This window comes from Periplaneta americana, chromosome 2 (assembly GCF_040183065.1).
Source record: "Periplaneta americana isolate PAMFEO1 chromosome 2, P.americana_PAMFEO1_priV1, whole genome shotgun sequence".
Taxonomy (NCBI): Eukaryota; Metazoa; Arthropoda; class Insecta; order Blattodea; family Blattidae; genus Periplaneta; species Periplaneta americana.
The window spans coordinates 64050846-64072883 of NC_091118.1; the positions used below are offsets into that span (position 1 = coordinate 64050846).

Sequence of the window (22038 nt, forward strand, 5' to 3'; positions counted from 1 at the left end):
AGTTTTGGGTTGGTGTCAGAACTTTGAGTGACAATGACTGTCATGCTACTCTTTCACCAGTATGGTAAAGTCTTTTGGTTTAAATAAAGAATTGCAATTGTTGAAAGTTATATTCATAAAATATCACAATAAAAGAAAACATATTAAGTGATTCTCTAGTTTAAAATATTATTATTATTAATGATTATTGTCAAAAATGCACAAGAAATTACGAAAGAAAAGTATGCAAAATATAAGAAAACACGAACTCGCAATGGCTGCTTCTGTCAATGGTTTCCCACCATATCCCATACCATAAATAGAGCATTAATTTAAATTTGTTCGAGTGCAAATATAATATGCACTCCAATTTTCAAGACATTTTGTATACAAAAAAAAGTGCATATTATAATCATGTAAATAGGGTACAATATGTGTTCATTGTTAAGATGTGGCCAGCTATGAAATTCCTGGAAATTCGAAATTGCCCATTTTTACTTTTGCACGTGCTAGCTTAAGTAAATCAGTTATATGCCAGTGAGAGAATCAATTCAGAGAGGGGAGAAAAGTATGCTAGTATGTGCAGAGGGAAAAAAATGGACTGAATACAACTATCCTAACACCTCTCCAAACTGAAAATATTTTGACAGTAGACTCAACCGGATATGACAAAAAGGTTGCTGATTGGTTTTTGAATTCCAATGAGTGGAAGAAAGAGAAAGTGTGTTTGTATCTGACTTTTTTCTTTTTATGTGAAATAATCACACGTTATTAATATATCAATGCTATTTTAGATGTAATTGTCATTTCAATTATACGTATTTCTTACACTTTTTTTTTTTCAGATCTCCATAAAAAAGTATAAATTAAGTTTTACTGCATTATCAGAACAAGTGCTGGAAGAGCTCCCAATTAGCATCCCGACACTTCTGGGTTTGGCCAACTCTACTCCACAAGCAAAGTTGCCAATATGTCCACTATGATGGTTATACATGCCATTTCAATTTTGCAGGATGTACCTTGGAACAGGGTTGCCATAAACTTTGGAACTAAAACCGAGACATATAATTAAAACACCCGCTCATTGTGCAAAAACTGATTTTTAGCTGCCATCAGAGAAAATTTGTGTTCAAGATTTGCATTGTGAGCAGCACAGCGAAAATATACTGACAGATTTCCAATAATTCTGAATACTGTTCTGTATGGTTTACAGTCTCAAAAAATTAAGGCACTTGTCTTGAACTTTTCTGTTTTCCCATTCATGAACATCCAAGTTTGTACTACTCACATAGATTTTTAAGCAAACAAACTGATCAAACACTTCAGTTTCTGAAAGCTGCACTTTTTTGTTTTAGTTTTTAGGTAAGTCAATATCTCTTCTATATCATTATACCACTTCTATATCACTATTTAAAGTTTTCAACAAGTTCTGCTAAATCACACAATAGATACAGTATATTGTAGTAACCTTAAAATACAAAGAAGCTGTAAACCAACTCAAAATCGAGACATCTGACCGTCTCGAATGAATTTGTCGGGACACTGGGACAGTGAACACAAAACCGGTGACAATCCTGGAAAACCGGGACGTATGGCAACCCTGCCTTGAAACAAACCCTAGTCCCTTTCAAAACTAAAACTAAATCTTTAGCTGATAGAACTATGACTGGACCTCTAAGAAGTTGTGATTTCATACCTCAAGTTTCAGCTTCTTGGGTGGAGAAAGATCCATTGTATAAGCTGGAGAGGAGTCCACAACATTGTTTGCTGTCTTCTCTGGGGTCACTGGAGTTTTTGCACTCACATCTGCTGTATTCAAAGGATACATTTCGAAGTCCTTAGTATCCACATTTTTACCTTCTTTCAAGCACTTGCTAAGCCACTGAGTTCCCACAACTTTGACACTTTTCATATCCGCATTCACACCCTGCAAGAGTTTAACACACCGGGCTGCATCCTTCACTATGGAGTCTTCCATGACTATGTGTGTAACAACACATCCACTTGTTGGCAGCTTTGAAATGCACTTACCACCATGATTGTGTATCTGAGTTTCGAAAAGTGTCAGTCTTTTCTTGCCAAGTCCAGCTGGTAAGATGTGAATGTGACAGTCTTTAAAAGCACCATTCTTATTTTGTGACACAGCCTCCTTTTGTGGTCCCATTTTTTTCAAGAATTATACTCTGGTAATTTTACTAATGAACAAACATACACAGCTTCTTTACATATCCTCTGAAAAAGATACACTATTTTAATAAAAGTTAAATAAATTTGATTTATAGTTTTTATTATTATTATTATTATTATTATTATTATTATTATTATTATTATCTTTGGGTCATCCACTGAAACACTGAAATGAGGCCATAACAGGCCTAATATGTGGCAGGAAGAATAAGTAGATTATTTTTTGTTGGTTATTTAACGATGTTGTACCAACTACTGGTTATTTAGCATTGAAGGGATTAGTGATAGCGAGATGAGGCTGACAACTGACCATGAATTACATGACATTTGCCTTCTGGTTGGGGAAACCTCGGAAAATTCCAACCAGATGATCAGCCCAAGCAGGATCAAACCCACGCCGAAGTGCAACTCTGAATCGGCAGACAAGTGCCTCAGCTGATGGCTATTATTACTATTATTATTATTTTATTATAACTCAACAAAGGCATGTACAGTTGTGGAGAAACTTCGAACTTCAACAACGATGCCACTCTACTGCACAAAGTACAAAAGTATGTCTATTACTGTTGTTTAGTCAACTGTCCAAAGACAGGTTTGAAACTCATAAGTGGCATCAATAAGACATCACCCATGAGGCAATTAAGCCAGGAGATAATGGGGTAGAATGGCTAGTTCCTTTCCCCCTCCATTGCATACATCGCTGACTAGTTACATATTACACTAATCAGACTTTAGATGTATGCAAACAATTGTTCCTATTATAATCTTTTTATCTCTCAGCGAACCTGTACATTTTATTAGCAACGAATTTATTCATGAACAGTCATACAATTTATAATGTGATCAATCGATGAAGACAGTACAAACTTGTCATATGAATCTGAGATTGGGACAGCATTTAAAACTGAGAACCATTACATTCTTTCATGAACCATGAAATACAAACTGTACAAACATTGAATGAAATACAAACTGCACAAAAATTGAAGATACTAAAATAAGAGTTATAACATGATAGATTATTAAATTAATTATTATTTCATTTTAAAGTTTCTTTTATTTCCTTTTTTAGTTTGTTGTGTCCAAATTATGATGACTAGCATATTAAGGCAACGATTTGTATGTAATTAATAACATTATAACAACAAAATGTATATGAACTCAATTGGCTTTTGCCGCACATAGAGTATATTTGAATTTGTGCCTAGTGACTCATTTGTCCTTATAGTCAGATTATACCACCTCCAGGTTGCATGAGTTCGAAAACGATACAAGAGATGCCCTTTTCTATCAGCACTCTACTGATCTTTGTCAGTAACATGTAGTGCTGACCACATCAGTTCCTCTCTCACAGACTATAAAGTGTGATAACTTTAACTCTCTTCTCCCACGTACCGCAATGGCATGTACAGAGACACATTATTAATATTATTAATTCGATGATGTTTGGGTAAAAGGGGTCAACTCACTTTTTGTGCAAATAAAGTTTTGTTTCTCAGATGAATACACAAGTTAAATTCTACAAGTCGGTGTGTAAAGAACAAAATAATACTACCATTTGATGTGTTTTATTTGTGTAGAAAATGATTAAGGGTTAGAAATTTAATTTTCATTTATCTCAAAAAGCATTTTAATGACTTATCTTCAGTTACCCAAACACCATCGAATTATTCACCTGTAACAAGGCTAGTATTATTTTTGTGAACTTAGAATACTATACTTACTTACACATTCATATTCGCAACCATACAAAATTATATTTTACATACAACATTTTTTAGTATATATGCAATCACCACCATCATAATCACTGTAGCCTAATTATCATTGTAAACATTATAATCATCACCATCTTCATCGTTGCCATCAGCATCATCATCACCTTTACCAATTTGGTGTGATATACAAGAGAGGTTTGGGCTGAACTTTTTCCATTTTTATTATGTCATTATACCAAATAGAAAGATCACCTATTGACAGATAGCATAGCTTTACAATGCTGCATTTCATGAGTTTACAAGCAAAACACACTAATAATAAATTGTTTTATAATTTCAGTCAACAACTTATCAATTAAAACAGAAATAATTTTCTGTTATTTCACATCAAATACTTCCGATTTTTTAAAAATCATCTGCAGGTGGAGAGAGACAAATTGAGCATAGGTGAAATACAAGAAAAAAAAGGGCATGCACGCACTATAAATAAAAATCGAAACTGTTTAAAAACAATATGATATAAAATGTGTGTGTGTGTATCCAATGCTTACCCACTTCACTTGCGTGATTCAGGTTCCGCATATTGCGGATAGATGGCAGAACTGACCCATTTTCTAGTTGTACACCACTTCGGCGGGTCATGCTGTACATGATGTGTATCTGTGGAGAGTCATGTCGTGTATAGGGTGAGTGTATGTAAGTGTAGTGTCTGAAATGGGTGATGATGATGAAGATGAGGAAGGGAGAAGGGGAAATCCGGTGCCGGCACATAGCCTACTCCTGTCGAATAGCACCAAGAGGGTCGCCAGGCTTAACATCCCCATCCGACGGATGAATCACTATCAACAATGACATATGCCTTTTCTTCATATGCACTGCGGAGAGATTTGGGATTTAACTCAGGCATATTGGTGCACAATCTAGTGATTAGAAATTGTGCACCGTCATCTCTCCAAGTCCGAGGTAGAAATTTTACATGAAAAATTTCTGACCCCGCTGGGAATCGAACCCGGGCCAGCTAGTCTGGAGACAGACACACTACCACAGAGCTAACTTGGCGGACTTGATACAAAATGTAGTTCTAAGTCATTTTAATTTGATAAAACATTCTGTAAAGTTTTTACACTAACAGTCATATAAAGTGATGAACACAGTATTTGAATCTTTTGATGTTATATAACAAGTTTCATCATCAAATTGTGTGTATACAATGATTGAAACTTGTTATGTAACATCAAAAGATTCAAATAGTGTGTTCATCACTTTATACGACTGTTTAAAAACTTCACAAAATATTTTATCAAATTAAAATGACTTAGACCCACATTCTATATCCTATTGTTTTTAAACAGTTTTGATTTTTATTTATAATGTGTGTGTGTATATTTTTTTCTTGTATTTCACCTATGCTCAATTTGTCAATTTATATCTCGTTTTCTTCTCCTCATTCTCCTTCTATCCCATTTCTTCTCCTTCACTTCCTCTTATTCTTCATGTCTTCCCGTTCTAGTGTTTGCCTTGTTGTCCTTGTCTTCCCCTTGTCCTTATTGTCTTCACCTTGTTTTCCTCCTGTTCTCTGTGGTCTCATCGTATTCTCCTGGCATTCCCCTTGTTCTCCTTATTTAATTTATCGCACCTTCCATGCGTAGTCCTACTATAAATATCGTTCGTTTACAACCAAAACACATTAAGTTCTGTGAAAAAAGATCTGGCAGTAAAAGATATTAAAATGCTGTCCTTGTATGGTGTGCATTGCCTATCATGTCAAGCTATCAACAAGTTCTCTGAAGGGTGGGCAAGTATCGAATACTGAGTTGGATGGCCAGTGGAGATTGTCATGGAGGCAAATGTGCAACAGATTGGCGCCTTGAACTTAATAGACACGATGAAGGGGACTATATGCTAGCCCAGACAGTCACAGGTGATGAGTCTTGGATGCACCATTACCAGCCTGAGATGAAGTGTGCATCAATCCTCGGATCAAGTCGCCAATGCTATACTCGTGCAGTGGTACCGCCATCTTGAAACTGCTGCTTCTTTGTTTTGCTTGTGAATACATCGATAATATTGTCATCTAGTGTAATAGCTTCAGGTACTTCAATAAAAAATGTAGACTTCCTCGTAAAGATCAGTGACTGTCAAGGGATTCTTTTGCAACTATTTTATGGATGCATGACAGAAGCCAGTAATGCAGATAGCAAACATATTACTTAGCAATAACGAAATAAAACAGTCACGGTGTAATTTGTAGAGAAAGAGAGGGAGAGGGAGAGGGAGAGAGAGAGGGGAAGGGAATGTAAAAGTTACTTGTATCTTATAAATATGAAGTAATAAATAAGAGTGTGTACAAGATTTGTGAAACACAATTATTTTATATTAGTTACGAATAATATACTCGTAAATTACTGTTCCACATTATTATAAAATAGGTTCCAGATGTAAAAAAAAAGTTTCTCTGCTATTGCCAATTGATTGATTTTTACAATCTCTGTATTAATATCTACGACAGACTCATACCAGCCTGTGTCACACTACAGTCTGTAACACTGGAAAGGGTCATTTCAGTTTTTATAATATGCCAAGATGACAGACATCGGGCAATCAGTTCTTGTACTATTCCTGAATCGATGTCTTCTACAACACTGAACAGTAGGCCCTTCAGATTGCTCAGCCAGGTAATCATTGATTTTATCTGGTCCTAAAAACAAAAATAATTTAAATTGAGACACAGAGGGATAATTTATTTTTACTTTTTCGTACATATAGGTTATAAAGCAAAAAATGTATTATTAATTGCTTTGTACAGATTTTGTTTTTCATTTCTTAACTAAAAATGACATCATTCTTACGCACTTAACACAAAAATTGTTACAAATCATACGACTTTAGGAACTTGATTCTTTACAGTTTAATTATGCATCCTAATGCACAGTCTTAAATAATTTACAAGAGTGGCATGATTTGTAACAATTGTTGTGATAAATAGGTAAGAAAATGTAATTTTGTAGTTAAAAACCGAAAAAACAATTCTGTACAAAGCAACTATGGTATTCACAATACATTTTTAGCTTCAGAATACTAGCTAATTAAATAAATGATACTCCTGAATAGTTCATTTTTTATCTGTAATATTATTTTATCCTTAAAACTAAAGAATAATGGTATTTTACAAACAACTTCAAATTAATGTAATTCTGAAAATATTGAAATTAGAACAAATGTTTATATGACTTTTTTGCTTAGAATGTCTTTGGAAATAGGCCTCGTAAGGGACGGTAAATCCTCGTGAATCACCCTGTATATGTTTAATTGTTCACAACTTTACATATAATTTACTACTCTAATAAACAATGACACCTGAAAATAAAAAAATAACTGATTGTTGAAAAATTATACACCATCTGATGAAGCTTAACAAAAGGACAGTTTTTCAATGAGTACCAACACACTGTGAACTATCTGGTAATGAAGCTGATGTCTTGCTAAGAAGGAAAGTAAAATCTTACAAAATACCATGTCAACTTTATCATTTTCAACAGTTAAAACATTAATCAATTGAAAATATCAAGATAAAATATAATTTATCTTCTGGCATCCCAATAATGCTCTACTATGCTGATATCTTAACAAACATGCAAAATTAAAATTGCTGAAATTTAATAATAATTAATATTAGAGGAGAAAAATTCGCTTGGTGCCAGGGATCGAACTCGGATCCTTGGTTTTACGTATCAAGCGCTCTAACCATTGAGCTATGCCTAAGTTCAATCCACAGCACCAGATTGAATCCTTCTCCTCCAGTGGTTAGAGTGCTTGGTATGTAGAACAAAGGACCCGGGTTCGATCCCCGGTACCGAAGCGAATTTTTCTTCTCTAATAATAATTATCATAACAGACGTATTCTGTAGAACCAAAAAAAAATTTAATCTTTGTGTAGATTCTTTGAGGAACAGTGCATATTACTGTGGAATCCCGGCCACCAAGTCACTCAAATGAGTGCTCCTTGTATAATGGCAGTTGACTTAATATAAAAATGTCAACATACATGTCGAACTTGGAGTCAGGCCACAAAGGGAAAAACACTGGAGGAGAGGAATTTGATTAGGTGCTGTGGATTGAACTTCAGCATAGCTCAATGGTTAGAGTGCTTGGTATGTAGAACCAAGGACCTGAGTTCGATCCCTGGCACCGAAGCAAATTTCTCTCCTCCAATATTAATTGTTACCTTAACAGACATATTCTGTAGGACCAAAAAAAATTAATCTTTACGTAGATGCTGAAATTTCACTTTTATAAAGTTTTTCAACGTGAAGAGGGAAATGCAGGAAATTTATATTTAAATCGAAAATCTGGCAACCCTAATGTTAACATTCTGAGAAGATGTATCCTAAGTGGATTTGATCAAATAATATACAGTCCAGGTGTTTTCAAAAGAGTATGCTAAAGCATGTAACGCAGGCTCAGGGGAAGCATCGACACATAGGGAGGTCACTTTAAGCAATTTTTCGTTCTCTCTCTCTTTTTGTAATAATTTTCTTACTATCACTTGTACTATGAGCCTGTTTTTTATTATTATTATTATTATTATTGAAATAGCTTAACTCTGAAATTAAGCACATTTGGGACAATATCTGTACGAAAGTTTTCAATGTTTTGTTGTTAGGAATATGTTCCAAAAATACTTGTCACCTTGCATACACTCTTAGAAATGCTGAAAACATCTCCGAGTGAAGTTAATGGCAAACATGCTTCCTTACCAGGGTCAGAGTGTCACTGACGTGTCTCCTCTCAATACAGAATCCCAAAAGCTTCACCAATGCATACTGCACTGGGAAACTGAGTTTATGAATGTAGCCATAATGTTTAACCAACTGGTACAGATCTCTACTCTCGATGTACAGTTCCTTCTTCAATTCTTTTGCCAGCAGATTGTTTAATGTTGTGAATGCCAGAACTTCAGCAACCTCTACCGCACGTGAGGACATCGACAGCAGTGAGCAGCAAATATCCATATGGATATAAAAATCCTCTTTCCCAGCACAATGTAGAGCCTCACTGATGTCGGACACCTGCACATTACACAAGTTCTGTTACAACATAATAGCCCCTACAGCTAATATCAAGAGCGATTAATTCAATTAATTAATTTTAAACTATACCCAAAATTAACAAGACATTTAAGATAATTTATCAAATGATGAAAGTATTCTGTAATGCAACATCTGTAAGTCACACAGGTCTATCACTAGATGAATGAATAAATTAATGAATATTCTTTATTACTATAAATGGGTTTTTCACCTTGTGGCAGTTACAAATAATAAATAAGATAAAGAAAAATAAAAAAAGTGAATAAAAAACCGATAAATAAATGTGTGTGTACAATGCCTAGACAGAATCCGTCAACTCAGCTCAAGGTCGGTTGCAGGCATGCAGGGCTGTTTAACACTATCACTGAGGGCTGCCCAGTTATAAACTATAGTCAATCAGTGACGGAATATAATGTACTGTACGTGTTTATTATGTCCAGTGCATAAGAATCGGGAAGACTGTCCTACGCGCCCAAAATTTTTGCGATAGAAAGATTTCTATTTACAGAAGAAAATGAAGCAGCAAAGTATTTAGTGTGTAACAAAATACTAAACAAAATATTAAAACATAATCTTTAACAGCATTACTCACTGCGTTATTTGAAGAATTTTGATATACAGAGTCTTTCATAAGCAACTGATCACTCGAAAAATTGACTTATTTTTACGATTTTTGGCTGTGTTGTACATCTCTGCTAGTAAGAACCTTTCCCAGTATCGTACACTCGACTTGGTTACGATTTACCCGAAGTAGTCACAAATGTGTCGACCAGAAAGTGCCATGGGATGTTCGAACCTTGCTTGACGAAGTGTTTCCTAACAGGTGCATTGGTCACGCAGGTACAATTGCTTGGCCACCACGATCTCCAGACTTTACTCCCCTGGATTTCTTTTTATGGGGTTTTGTTAAGGATCCTATGTTTGCAGCTAAATCTCGCACCATCCCACAATTGATGGAAAGGACTGTGCACATGATACAGATGGTTACTCCTGAAGTGCTCTCGAGAATGCATGAGGAGATGATCTGTCACTTGCATTTGTGCATTCTTCGAGGTGGCAGACATGTTGAGAACTGTGAGTCATAATTAGTGTAAGTGTAAATTAATCGTAATTTGTGGTTTTTTGACATTAAATTTCATAGCGATAGTTTCATTCATCTCTACACAGGAAAGTGGAGATTTCTGGTGGGCAAAAGCGTAAACAAATAGATATATGGCATTGGGAAAGGTTCTTATTAGCAGAGATGTATAACACAGCCAAAAATCATAAAAAATTAGTTAATTTTTCGAGTGATCAGCTCGTTATGAAAGAACCTGTACTGACAAATAAAGACTACAAACTTCACAATGAAGATGTAACTGATTGCACTAGTGTTGTTAGATTGAGTTACAAAATAATATTGCATATTGGTAGAAACATGAAGCTTGCAAAGTCAAGTCACAGGTCACAGAAGTCAACTAAGTGACAAACACTTGCAACTGAGTAGTACTCAATAGTCCCATGTATTGAAAGGCTGCTTGCAAATCGAAAACTACAAAAAAAAAAAAAAAAAAATCGCGACAAATCCTTGATGTCTAAGAAAGATACTTTGATAGGGAATTTAATTTCAATTACAACAGGTATATTATTTACTCGTATTATAACATAGTTAAGTGAATTTTCTACTACTCAGACGTAGGAAAGCAATGCACAAATTTGTTTCATATTACCTATATTAATACCTGTATAAAATATTGGTTTCAATAATAAGTATGTAATAAACAGTGAAAATACACCATGACCTGCTTAGAGGGATCGATAAATAAATGCTCACCACTTAAGACCAGATAAAGATATTGTTGAGATTTACATCTGACAAAACAGGGAAATTGTCGAAGTTCATGCAACAAAGTCTCAAAACAGCTGCATGCGTAACTTTAGTTTGTTTGTTGCTAAAACAAGCCTGGCGCCATTTTGTAGGAGAACACATCATGGTAAACATGTGTGGACACCACAACAGAAAGTTCAGTGTGTGCTATGGCTAGCAGAAGAAAAATCTGTTACGCAAGTACAACGCTGTGTTCGTCGTATATAGATAGGTAGATCGGAAGACAAGGACCAATTCCCCGGCCAATCAGGTTACCTGATCTGGCTCCTTGGATTTTTTTTTCTGAGTCTTTGTGAAGGATCCTGTGCACCAAAGAGGCAGAGCTAACACTTTGGAGGAACTGAGACAATGCATCACAAATGCAGCTGGGCTAGTGACTCCACAAATGCCACAGAAAAATTGGCGGGAGGTTGAATACCATCATTTAGATGTCTGCAGGGCAACTCAAGACGCACAAATCGAATGGTATTCAGCATTCTCTGAAACTCGGAGAGTTTTCTACATCAAGTTATGTAAAAAGTTATGTTAATAAATCATTATTTACACTTGAAATTATCACTTATTTCTCGATCCCTCTAAGCGGGACACGGTGTATAGGTACTCCAATATATAGCTAATACTAATTTACATATGTTTGGCAACAAAGCGATTAGTCTGTCTTCTTGCACTTCAATACTTTTGAAACAAGGCATTTTCCTTTTTCTACAGCTACACATCTTTTAAGATGTTCCATATTCATTTCTTCATTGATAAATAAATGTATGAATAAAAATACACAAATCTAAACACTTATCAGGACATATCTAAATATGTGTACAATTCTAAATACAGAAAAATCCCTCGTAACTGGCACCCAATTAACCGCATCACCAAAACAATGGCTCTTTTGGCAGGGCAAGAAAAAAAATTTAATTCGCCAATTTTTATGTTTATTTAGTTATGATCAAGTGATTGAGAAATAAGTTTCACAGTTTCAACAGTTGGTAGCACAAAACTGTTTCAATTGTTTATAAATTTAAATTCAAAGTAATAAAATTACAATAAAAATAAGCTGTTAATTTGTAATTCAGCGTGAGTGTTTTTGGATATGTACAAAACAATGGCAATAATATGACATGGTGTGCTTATAAGGTTCTCTTAAATGATGCGCATTTCTCGTGCAATAAACATCATACCTCGAGGATCGACCTCATCCCATTCTGTATTGCAATTCCGAAAACCTGGCAACTCTATACTGAACATGAAAAGATTCGTTCAATAGTTTAGAAGAAATTACGCATGCCACACATGTTCTCATGTTCACATAATGTTGAAAACCTGTTTCTCTGTGAAAATGTCTAATATAATTTTTTGCAACAGAATCCTTTATCTTTATACTCTCATAAAGAGAAAGTAAATGGTATAACATATGACTTATGAAAATATTGAAGAAATTAAGGGCTTAAATTTTGTATTAAGAAAACACAAACAAATGTAAAAACGAAATTCATACCAGCCAACTATGACAGTGTCAATAATACCTGCAGTTAAATAAACTAAATCCAGATGTATGGATGAATGGTTGCTTTATCTTACCCTTGCTGTAGTCCATTGTTCGTCAGGTATACAACTGAGCAATTGTCCAATACATATGGAGAATCGTGACTTCAGTTTCGGTGAAGTGAAGCCATTGTCCAAAGCTGAGAGTACTAAAATGCGCAGAAAATTATTAAATTTACTTGCATTACTATTTGCAGCAAGGGATGGAGCAACGGAATAGAGCAGTTCCAAGACCTGTAAAGTAGAAGCACATGATCACTGATCACTGCTCAAAAAAAAGGGGGAAGGTAATTTAAGTTTCAGGCAAAAAAACAAAAGGCTGGGGCAGGCAGAAGGAAATGAAAAAAGCCTAAAAAGTACAGAATAAACAAATGAAATAACGAATGACAGAAAGAACGAAAGAAAGGAGACAAGGAAAGAAATAAAAATTATGAATATAAACAAATACGAATTTAGGAGGTAAATAATATGCTGGGAAAATAACGAACAAAAAAATAATCGACCAGAAAAATGAGAAAATAATAAAGTAATGAATTTATTAAAGTATATAAACAAAAATGAATTAATCTGATAAGTACACAAGAGAGATAAGAGATTAGAGATAGAAAATTAGAGACAAGAAGGAGAAAGAGTGAAACTAAATAATCTAAAAGGTACATGAGAGGGATAAAAGATTAGAGATGGAAGATGACAGATGAGAAAGAATGAAATTAAATAATCTGAAAGATATATAAGAGGGATAAAAAAAATGAGAAAAAGAAAGAGAGAGTCAGATTACATGGAATAACAGAGAGAAAGAGATAGGGGGGGCGGGAGGGGGGAGAGAATTAATCTGAAAAGTACATGAGAAATAGGAAGAAAGTGAGAGAGAAAAAAATGGAAAAGAGATTGACAGACAGAGAATGAGATGAGAAGAACAAAGAGAAGGATAGATGAAGATAGAAGGAATGTGAAAGGGGAAGTAAATTAAACACAGGAATGAAGGCAAACAGTGGATAAAGATAGAGCCGGACAATATAGCCTTCCACATTCTACCAAGAAATTAAGGTCGCAAAATTTAGATTTATACAGGACAAGATTGCCTGGCATACCACTTACATCACAACAAAATATTATTACTGTAAACTGGGGTAAACTTGATCACAAAAATGACCTAATTTTGACTAAAAATTATAAAGGAATACTTAAGAAATGAAGAAGAAATAATGAACTTCAAAAAAATATATTCAGTACATCTGATATTAATTTTTTTTTTGTGGTCAAGTTACCCCAGTTTACGGTACTCCAGCAGGTGTACATTATACAAAGACACTAACTCTGTAACAAACTCTGAACACCTATTACTCTCCTCTAGCCTTAGCAAGGAAAAATGGTTCATTGATGTCTAATATTGAGCAGTTGAAAATGTCATACTCTGCTCTCTTGCACTCCAATATACAAGGTGATTCACAAGGATTTACCGTCCCTTACGGAGCTTATTTCCGAAGACATTCTGAGCAAAAAAGTCATATAAACATGTATCCTAATCTCAATATTTTCAGAGTTACAATAATTTGAAGTTGTTAGTAAAATATCTTTTTTCTTTAGTTTTAAGGGTAACAAAATATTACAAATAGAGAATGAACTATTCAGAAGGTCATTTCCTTAATTGGCTGGTGATCTGAAGCTAAAAATGTGTTGTTAATTGTTTTGTACAGATTTTATTTTTCAGTTTTTAACTCAAAATGACATCATTTTTACTTACTTATCACAAAAATTGTTACAAATCATACGACTTTAAGGAACTTGATTCTTTACAGTTTAATTATGCATCCTAATGTACAGTCTTATAGAATTTACACGAGAGGCGTGATTTGTAACAACTGTTGTGATAAATATGTACGAAAATGTTATTTTGTAGTTAAAAAATCGAAAAAAAAAAAATTCTGTACGAAGCAACTATGGAATTCACAACACATTTTTAGCTTCAGAATATTAGATAATAATTAAAGAAATGATACTTCTGAATAGTTCATTCTTTATCTGTAATATTATTTTACCCTTAAAACTCATGAATAATGATATTTACAACAACTTCAAATTAGTGTAACTCTGAAAATATTGCGATTAGGGCAAATGTTTACATGACATTTTTTGCTCAGAATGTCTTCGGAAATAAGCTCCGTAAGGGACGGTAAATCCTCGTGAATTTCCCTCAATAGCAGGAAGACTAGAAAATTGAGTAAAAGTTAAAGAGTGAAGAATGATCTTGATCCACATCTTCATTAAGACTGCATTCCATATACAAGGCGGCAAATTTTCATTGACCCATTTAATATGTTGAATTAAAGAAATATTTTTATTTTATTGAAACTAATTGTTGGAAACGTGTCTTGGGTATTATTTTCTAAAAACAATGTCCTTCACATGCCCACCAGCCTTTTCAATGCATTGTGTCAATCACTAACGGAAGCTTTCCATCACCTTCTCGAGAAGTTGTTAATGTTGCGGAGTCTACTGGAGAAAAATCTTTCTTTCAAATAGCTCCATAAAAAAGAAATCGGAAGCAGTAAGGTCGTAGATGGGCAGGAGGTATCTCTGAAGAGAAATTACGTGTTCCAGAAATAATCTTCGTAGCATGTCCAGGATTCTCAGGCATGGCTGGATGACGTGAATATGTTAGGAGAAAATCCACAAATGATTAGAGAAAACACGGGAATTTTACTTGAAGCACATAAAGAGATAGGTTTGGAAGTAAACCTCGAAAAGACTAAATATATGATTATGTCTCATGACCAGAATATTGTACTAAATGGAAATATAAAAATTGGAAATTTATCCTTTGAAGAGGTGGAAAAATTCAAATATCTTGAAGCAACAGTAACAAATATAAATGACACTCGAGGAAGAATCTACGTAAAATTCTTCGTCCAACAGTGCATATTACTGTGGAATCTCGGCCACCAAGTCACTCAACTGAGTGCACTCCTTGTATAATGGCAGCTGACTTAATATAAAATGTCAACATACAGGTCGAACTTTGAGTCAGGCCACAAAGGGAAAAACACTGGAGGAGAGAGAGATTCGATCCAGTGCTGTGGATTGAATTTTGGCGTAGCTCAGTGGTTAGAGTGCCTGGTACATAGAACCAAGGATCCGGGTTCGATCACTGGCGCCAGAGCAAATTTTTCTCCTCTAATATCAATTGTTACCATTAGAGGCAACGATTTTTGCATTATAGACGTTGCAGCTCTAGTGAAAACATTTTTCATATTATCAGGACAGCAGAGTTCAGAGAAGTTTAAATTCACCACACCTTGAGCCATTGGAACCTCAGCAAACTAAATCAAACATACTTCAATCCACACAAATCAAATACGAAACAATCCAACTAAATCAAACCAAATGAACCAACACAACCAGTCAACGAATTAATATGTTTCGTCATTGTGTAATACCAGTACATACCACTTGTACATTGTAGTCACTGAATCTTGGACTTGGTGCAAGTTTCTCATCTTCTATGTTCAAAGGAATATTGTCCAATAATACTTCATCTAATTTTAGTAAATCTGGAAGTATACCTACAACAAGGGAGACAAAATAAGATGATATATGAATTTTGTAGCACATTGATGTGTTTGATATTTGTTGTAAATACTAATTCAATTTCCCTGCTATATACAAGGCATCTTAAAAGTTAAGGTCAATCAAGTAGGAGGTGAAAGGGAAATTTTTCCATTTGGTTGAACCTGAACCACACTGAAACTCTGCACTGAAAATTTCTTCTTTCTTCTTCATTATTTCCCATAATGAAATAGTTGGCAAATATGCTTTTTTGCCATATCCAGCAGTGTTATTTGAGGATTAGCCTCGTCCACACCTGTGGAGTAATGGTTAGCGCGTCTAGACGCGAAACCAGGTGGCCCAGGTTCGATTCCCGGTCGGGACAAGTTGCCTGGTTGAGGTTTTTCCCGAGGTTTTCCTTCAACCCAATATCAGAAAATGCTGGGTAACTTTGGGTGTTGGGACCCCGGACTCATTTCACCGGCATTATCACCTTCATCTCATTCAGACACTAAATAACCTAAGATGTTGATAAAGCGTCGTAAAATAACCTACTAAAATAAAAAATAATCCATGTTGAACCTTTCGTACACTACTTTTAACACTTGAATATAAATAATTGATTAAATGGCGATCTTACTCGTGTTAATTATGTAAGCATGTGTGGCTTACAGCTGTTTCGGTGTTATTCGACACCATCCTCAGAGCCTACTAGATCTCAGCACTATCTCAACTTCGCTGCCTGTTGTGTGGGTGCGTTCGTGTGATGAAGAGTTGTGTCAAATAGTGTGTATTCTGAAATTGATCTGTGTGTTGAGAATTTGACTGGGGTGTGTTTTAGTGTGTCTGTATATTTCATATTGTTCTAGTGTGTTGAGTAAGCATATGCTTACATAATTAACATGAGTAAGATCGCCATTTAATCAATTATTTATAAAAAATAAAATAAAAAAGGATTAGCCTCGACATTTTTTATTATTTCCATTTTCTGTCCAATAATTTCTTCCATTTATTCTCCATTAAAACGATGTATAACAGAAAAAAAAAAAAAAAAAAAAAAAAACCCTGTAAACAGAATCCATACAACTAGCGAGAACAAAGCAAGCAAAGCAACTAGCCTACTCTGTGAAAGCAGTGCAAAATCAAGACCATAGAGAATCTTAAAGAATAACACAGCCATGTGCCGTTGCATTACTATCAAATATGTCGGTGCTATCGATTATTGGAAGTTCAATAGATATTTCGAACTTTATTATCACAAAATCCTCTTGAAAAGTATTCCTTAAAAACGGGATTTTCCTTAAACTGGTTTTCTAAAAAGCGGGAATTAATTATATTACTTTTATGGTAATTTGGCTGGGACTTAACAGATTATTCTTTAAAAACGGAAATGTCCTCATGAGAGTTCAACAAAATTTTCATCCAAAACACTGTGGACTCCCTTGTGAGTTACATAATATAATCCTAGGTAATGGTCTCATTAAGTGTTATCATCTGTAGAAACCTACATATGAACAGAACTTGGAAAGTTTTTGCTTTCTACAAATGGGGCTGTTTATCTTTTGTATAGTAGTATTAATATTATTTATTAATAGTTAAAAAGTACATAAACTTAATAATTAAAACTGATATAAGCACAAATAGTGATTATACACAATAAATATATAATTTAAAAACAAATTTTCTATCATATAACTATTCAATTTATGTTGGTTTAACTTATACTTACTTCTGGTTTTAGTGCAAGTTTTCACCCTCGCAATTATTTTAAACATTCAAACTTCTTTACTTGCTAAATTTGAGATTCTCTTTTTTTACTCTATAATAAAGAAGTGTATATAAATCGTACCTGCTGCTATATTCATCCAATCATCTTTTACAACAGACATATTTATATTTAAATTTTAGTTCCTTGTTTACATAATAGTTAACTATTTCATGTAATAAATATCGCATTGAGGTTAGCAGATGTTAACAATAAGTGACCAAACTGAATCGGTACATTGTATGCATAGGTATATGTAGGGCAGTGTCTAACCTTGCGCATTCGTTCGTCAGCAAAATCGTCTACGTAACCTCAATACAGCTGTTTAAACACATTTGTCGATCTAATTTTATTTTTTGTATAAGACTAGGCCTACAGTGAAAATCAACTGGAAATCTGATTTTGGTGCTTTCAATTAACACACAAGCAGATAAAAAAAAATATGTAGGCTAAATCTTAAATTACTATATTTATATTTACCTCAGTTTATGAAGATTACGAGGATACCATCTTACAAATCTGGCTGTTTATTTTTTGTGTAAATGTGGCCTACAGTGAAAATCAGCAGGAAATCTGATTTCGGTCCTTTCAATTAACATATAAGGAGATAAAAAAATTACATTTCATGTAAATCTTAAATTATTATATTTATCTTTACCCCAGTTTATGAAGATTACAAGGATACCATCTAAAGTAGGACACCAGTCTTCCAAAATGTACTCAAGAGTGTCTGAACACACAAAGACAAACTTCTCATCTGGGTGCACTGACATCAGAAACAGTAAGTACCAACATAAAGGATTGATATCCACATCTTGAGAAAAGGAACGCTGAAAAAAAGAAAACAATATAAATCTGGACAAGGTTTATATTACATATTGCAAATCTGCAATATGGGATTCTAACTTTATTCCTTCTCAGGAGCCATGCTAAGGACTTTATTGCTCTTGGATGGTTGAATCCACGAATCTCGGACCCAATGGTTAGCACAGTAATTGACCACTGAGGACAACTGCTCAATGCAATTGGCTGTTTGTGTTAATATACAGGGATCCCACAAAAGACACATGTAACTTGCATTTAATGGAACTCAGATACTTAAAATTTATATCAATAGAAAAAGAAACTCAGAAAATTTTGTTTTAGTACATCACAGGTAGTAAGACTGGTGAGTAATAACTAAGGGACAGATTTCTAGGTGCTAAAAGCGAGAGCTTTAGGACTTTATAAAATCCAATTTAAGACTTTTAGGAGTGTATATAAAATTAACTATTAATTTTAAATTTTAGTAAATACAGTAGAATTCCTCGTATCCGGCAACTGTGGGACAAAGCCAGTGTCAGATAAATGATTTTTCCGGATAATGTAACAGATAACTCATCGCTATGTTAAAATCGGCAGCACTTTGAAGAGAACAACCGCAAGGATCGCCACCCATCCGCCGTAAACAAACACGAGATGGTAGTACAGTCGCTAATGGAATTCAAATGAGAATTATGACGTGATTCCTTATGTAACAACTAGATGGGAGCACAGTAAACCTGACAAAAGTTGTTAACCTGAAAGCCTACAAGGCCAACCTATCTGGGTATATATGATCTAGGGTTATGTAAAGATATACTGTCCTGGAAAAACATTCTTTTCTATGTTTGAATTTAGTAATTTTCATATATGTAGATATTTAAAAATAAAATTCTGAAATACGTATAATGTTTATTTTTTAGCACTGAATACAGTAATATACATTCATCAGTTCATAATTTATCGTAATGCATAACAGCGTAAAAAATGCTAAATGTTTTCGTAGCCTTATGACAATTTTAAATAGCAGCCATGTGACATGAAGAGCAGTGTAATCAACATCGCAACTGTGAAGATGAAGTAGCACTCGATAATTTGAACCTCTTTAATATACCTCTAATGTCTTCTTGTTTATACATACTATCTATCACTCGAATGAAACTTTTACATGCTGTAGGAACAGAGAATTTCAAACTTTCCTATTAAGACTTGTCCAGCACTCCTTCGAACAGGCGAGTTCAAGTGATAAATTTAAAGATATCGTCTCTGCGAACTGTTTGTAAGGCCCAAATGACAGCTTACCGACCTCCAGGAACTTTCCTATTTAGACTCGTCCAACACCCCTTCGAACGGGCGAGTTCAAGTGGTAAATTTAAAGATATTGTCTCTGCAAATTGTTTGCAAGGCCCAAGTGACAGCTTACTGATCTCCAGGGACATAACGAGGTTCTCTGTCTATGTTTTCACGCGTGAACAATGTAAAGAGTAAATAATATGCGACATGTACGATCCACAAAAATCACTCACACCTTCGACTCTTCCCTTTCGCATGAATGACTTTTTTTTGGTCTAGCCAAAAGTGTCGTTGTTTTGGTATTGCCGGTTATCTGAGTGCCGGATGCAAGGGATTTTACTGTATTCTATTTTGGATGGAATTTATATACAGACACAGAAATAAAATTTGGAGCTCCCTTATTGTATATGTTTTGCTTACAACGCACTCCACATGTACAATAAAAAAAAGCCCCTGTATACAGTAGCGTGCAAATTAATCCGAACACGACATATTTTTACATTTTCTGTCATTGTTGGCCTCACAGCTGCTCATACCGCTTTAATTGACATCTGTAGTACGTGTAATTCCATTGTTGAAGGTCTATCGTTATTATTTTTTTAATAATATGTGACATTTTGCCTGTCGTTTTGTACTTATAAGCATTTCAGTTGTGTTGAAGACTTAATACTGCAATCCTGTGTACATTCTGTCGTCTTCACAAATGGATACAACTCCACGAAAACAGTCTAAAATTATAACATTAGCAGAGCATTCTTCTATGACACAGAGGCAAATTGCTGCAGAATGTCACATCGGTTTGGCTACTGTTAATTCGATCATAAAACGATACAGGGAGACTGGATCCATCACACCCCAGAAAAAAGGAAACTGTGGCCGGAAAAGGAAGACTTCACCTGCAGATGATCGTTTGTCAGGAAAAGTAAATTAAATCCTAGACTAACTGCTGTCGACTTAACCCACGAGTTAATGGCTACCACTGGGGCGAATATTCACGTCACAACAGTGTGGCGTAGGCTTTTGGAAGCTGGACGAAGGGCTCGTAAGCCTATTAAGAAGCAACTGCTAACCCCTGTTATGTGCAAAAAACGCTTAATGTGGGCAAAATTATATCAACACTGGACAGTGAATGACTGGAAGAATGTACTTTTTTCCGATGAGTTTCATTTCGAGGTCCACGGCCACCGTGTTTCTTACGTACGGAAAGGATCCGAAAAAGTAACAGCAGCTCATCTCCAACAAGCACCCAAATACCCCCCTAAAGTAATGTTTTGGGGTTGTTTTACACATGAAGGGCCTGGAGCATTAATACCTATCAAGGGAATGATGAATTCTGACAAATATATTCACTTATTGGAAACCAGAATCGTACCCCAGCTGCAAAAATCATTTCCGGATGGCAGAGGTGTGTTCCAACAAGACCTGGCACCATGCCATACGTCTTGAAAAACTACAGAATTCTTCAACAAGAAGAATATTCAGGTACTCCCCTGGCCAGGCAACTCACCCGACATCAACCCCATTGAGAACTTGTGGTCAATTTGCAAAAGAAGAATGCAAAAAATGGATTGTTCTACAAAGGAGATGATTTCTGCCCTCATGGTTGTATGGTTTCGCGATGAAGAAATGAAGAATATTTGTGGGAAATTAGTGGAATCCATGCCAAATCGTCTCAGAGCTGTTATTAGGAACAAGGGAGGCCACATAGATTACTGAGGTATGTCTTAGATCCTTTTTTTATCCATTTGAGTGTTTTTGCATAAGTAATTACGTTGTTCAGATTAATTTGCACGCTACTGTATATTGTAACTTTTTATTTTACTTTTACCAACACGCACTCGATAACAATGTGATTTTTATTTTTAATAATTCACCCTACAATGGGTATGCCACTCAACACAGCAACACAGTAGTCGTTATTGCACTCCACACAGCGACAATGACAAGATACGTGTATTATTGAGAAGAACAACAATGTACTCCTAATTTCAATTACTGTTCACAAAGCACTATGTGCAGAACAAAACTGTCAGTTCTCAGTTCACAGTTCGCTTGCCTTGGCTAGTTCTTCTAGCTCACTCTTCAAGTTCACTGCACATCGAACCCCGGTCTTCCAGCTATGGTCCATGACATGTTGAAGTCGAGTCTCCTCAGTTACGGTCCTCCTCACGTCGAACCCTGGTCTCGAAGGCTGACTTCCTTGCTCGCTCGAAGACTCACATGTAGACTGACTTCCGAAGACTGACTTTCGTC

General features: G+C 35.0%; 1 protein-coding gene across 6 annotated transcripts in view; it reads right to left on the reverse strand.

Moving 5' to 3' along the window:
* Positions 1-22038, reverse strand: part of LOC138694299 (DNA polymerase lambda-like) — a 47086-nt gene that overhangs the window by 15607 nt on the left and 9441 nt on the right. For 2 of the 6 annotated variants that reach the window (XM_069817878.1, XM_069817877.1), the window contains exon 2: positions 1676-2211. In XM_069817878.1, coding sequence (XP_069673979.1) covers positions 1676-2143 — 468 coding nt within the window. In that variant the 5' untranslated portion in view covers positions 2144-2211. Of the gene's footprint in view, positions 1-1675; positions 2212-6236; positions 6583-8641; positions 8954-12416; positions 12615-15827; positions 15944-18349; positions 18522-22038 lie in introns of those variants that run through there. The other 4 variants (XM_069817881.1, XM_069817880.1, XM_069817879.1 and 1 more) reach the window with 4 other exon arrangements.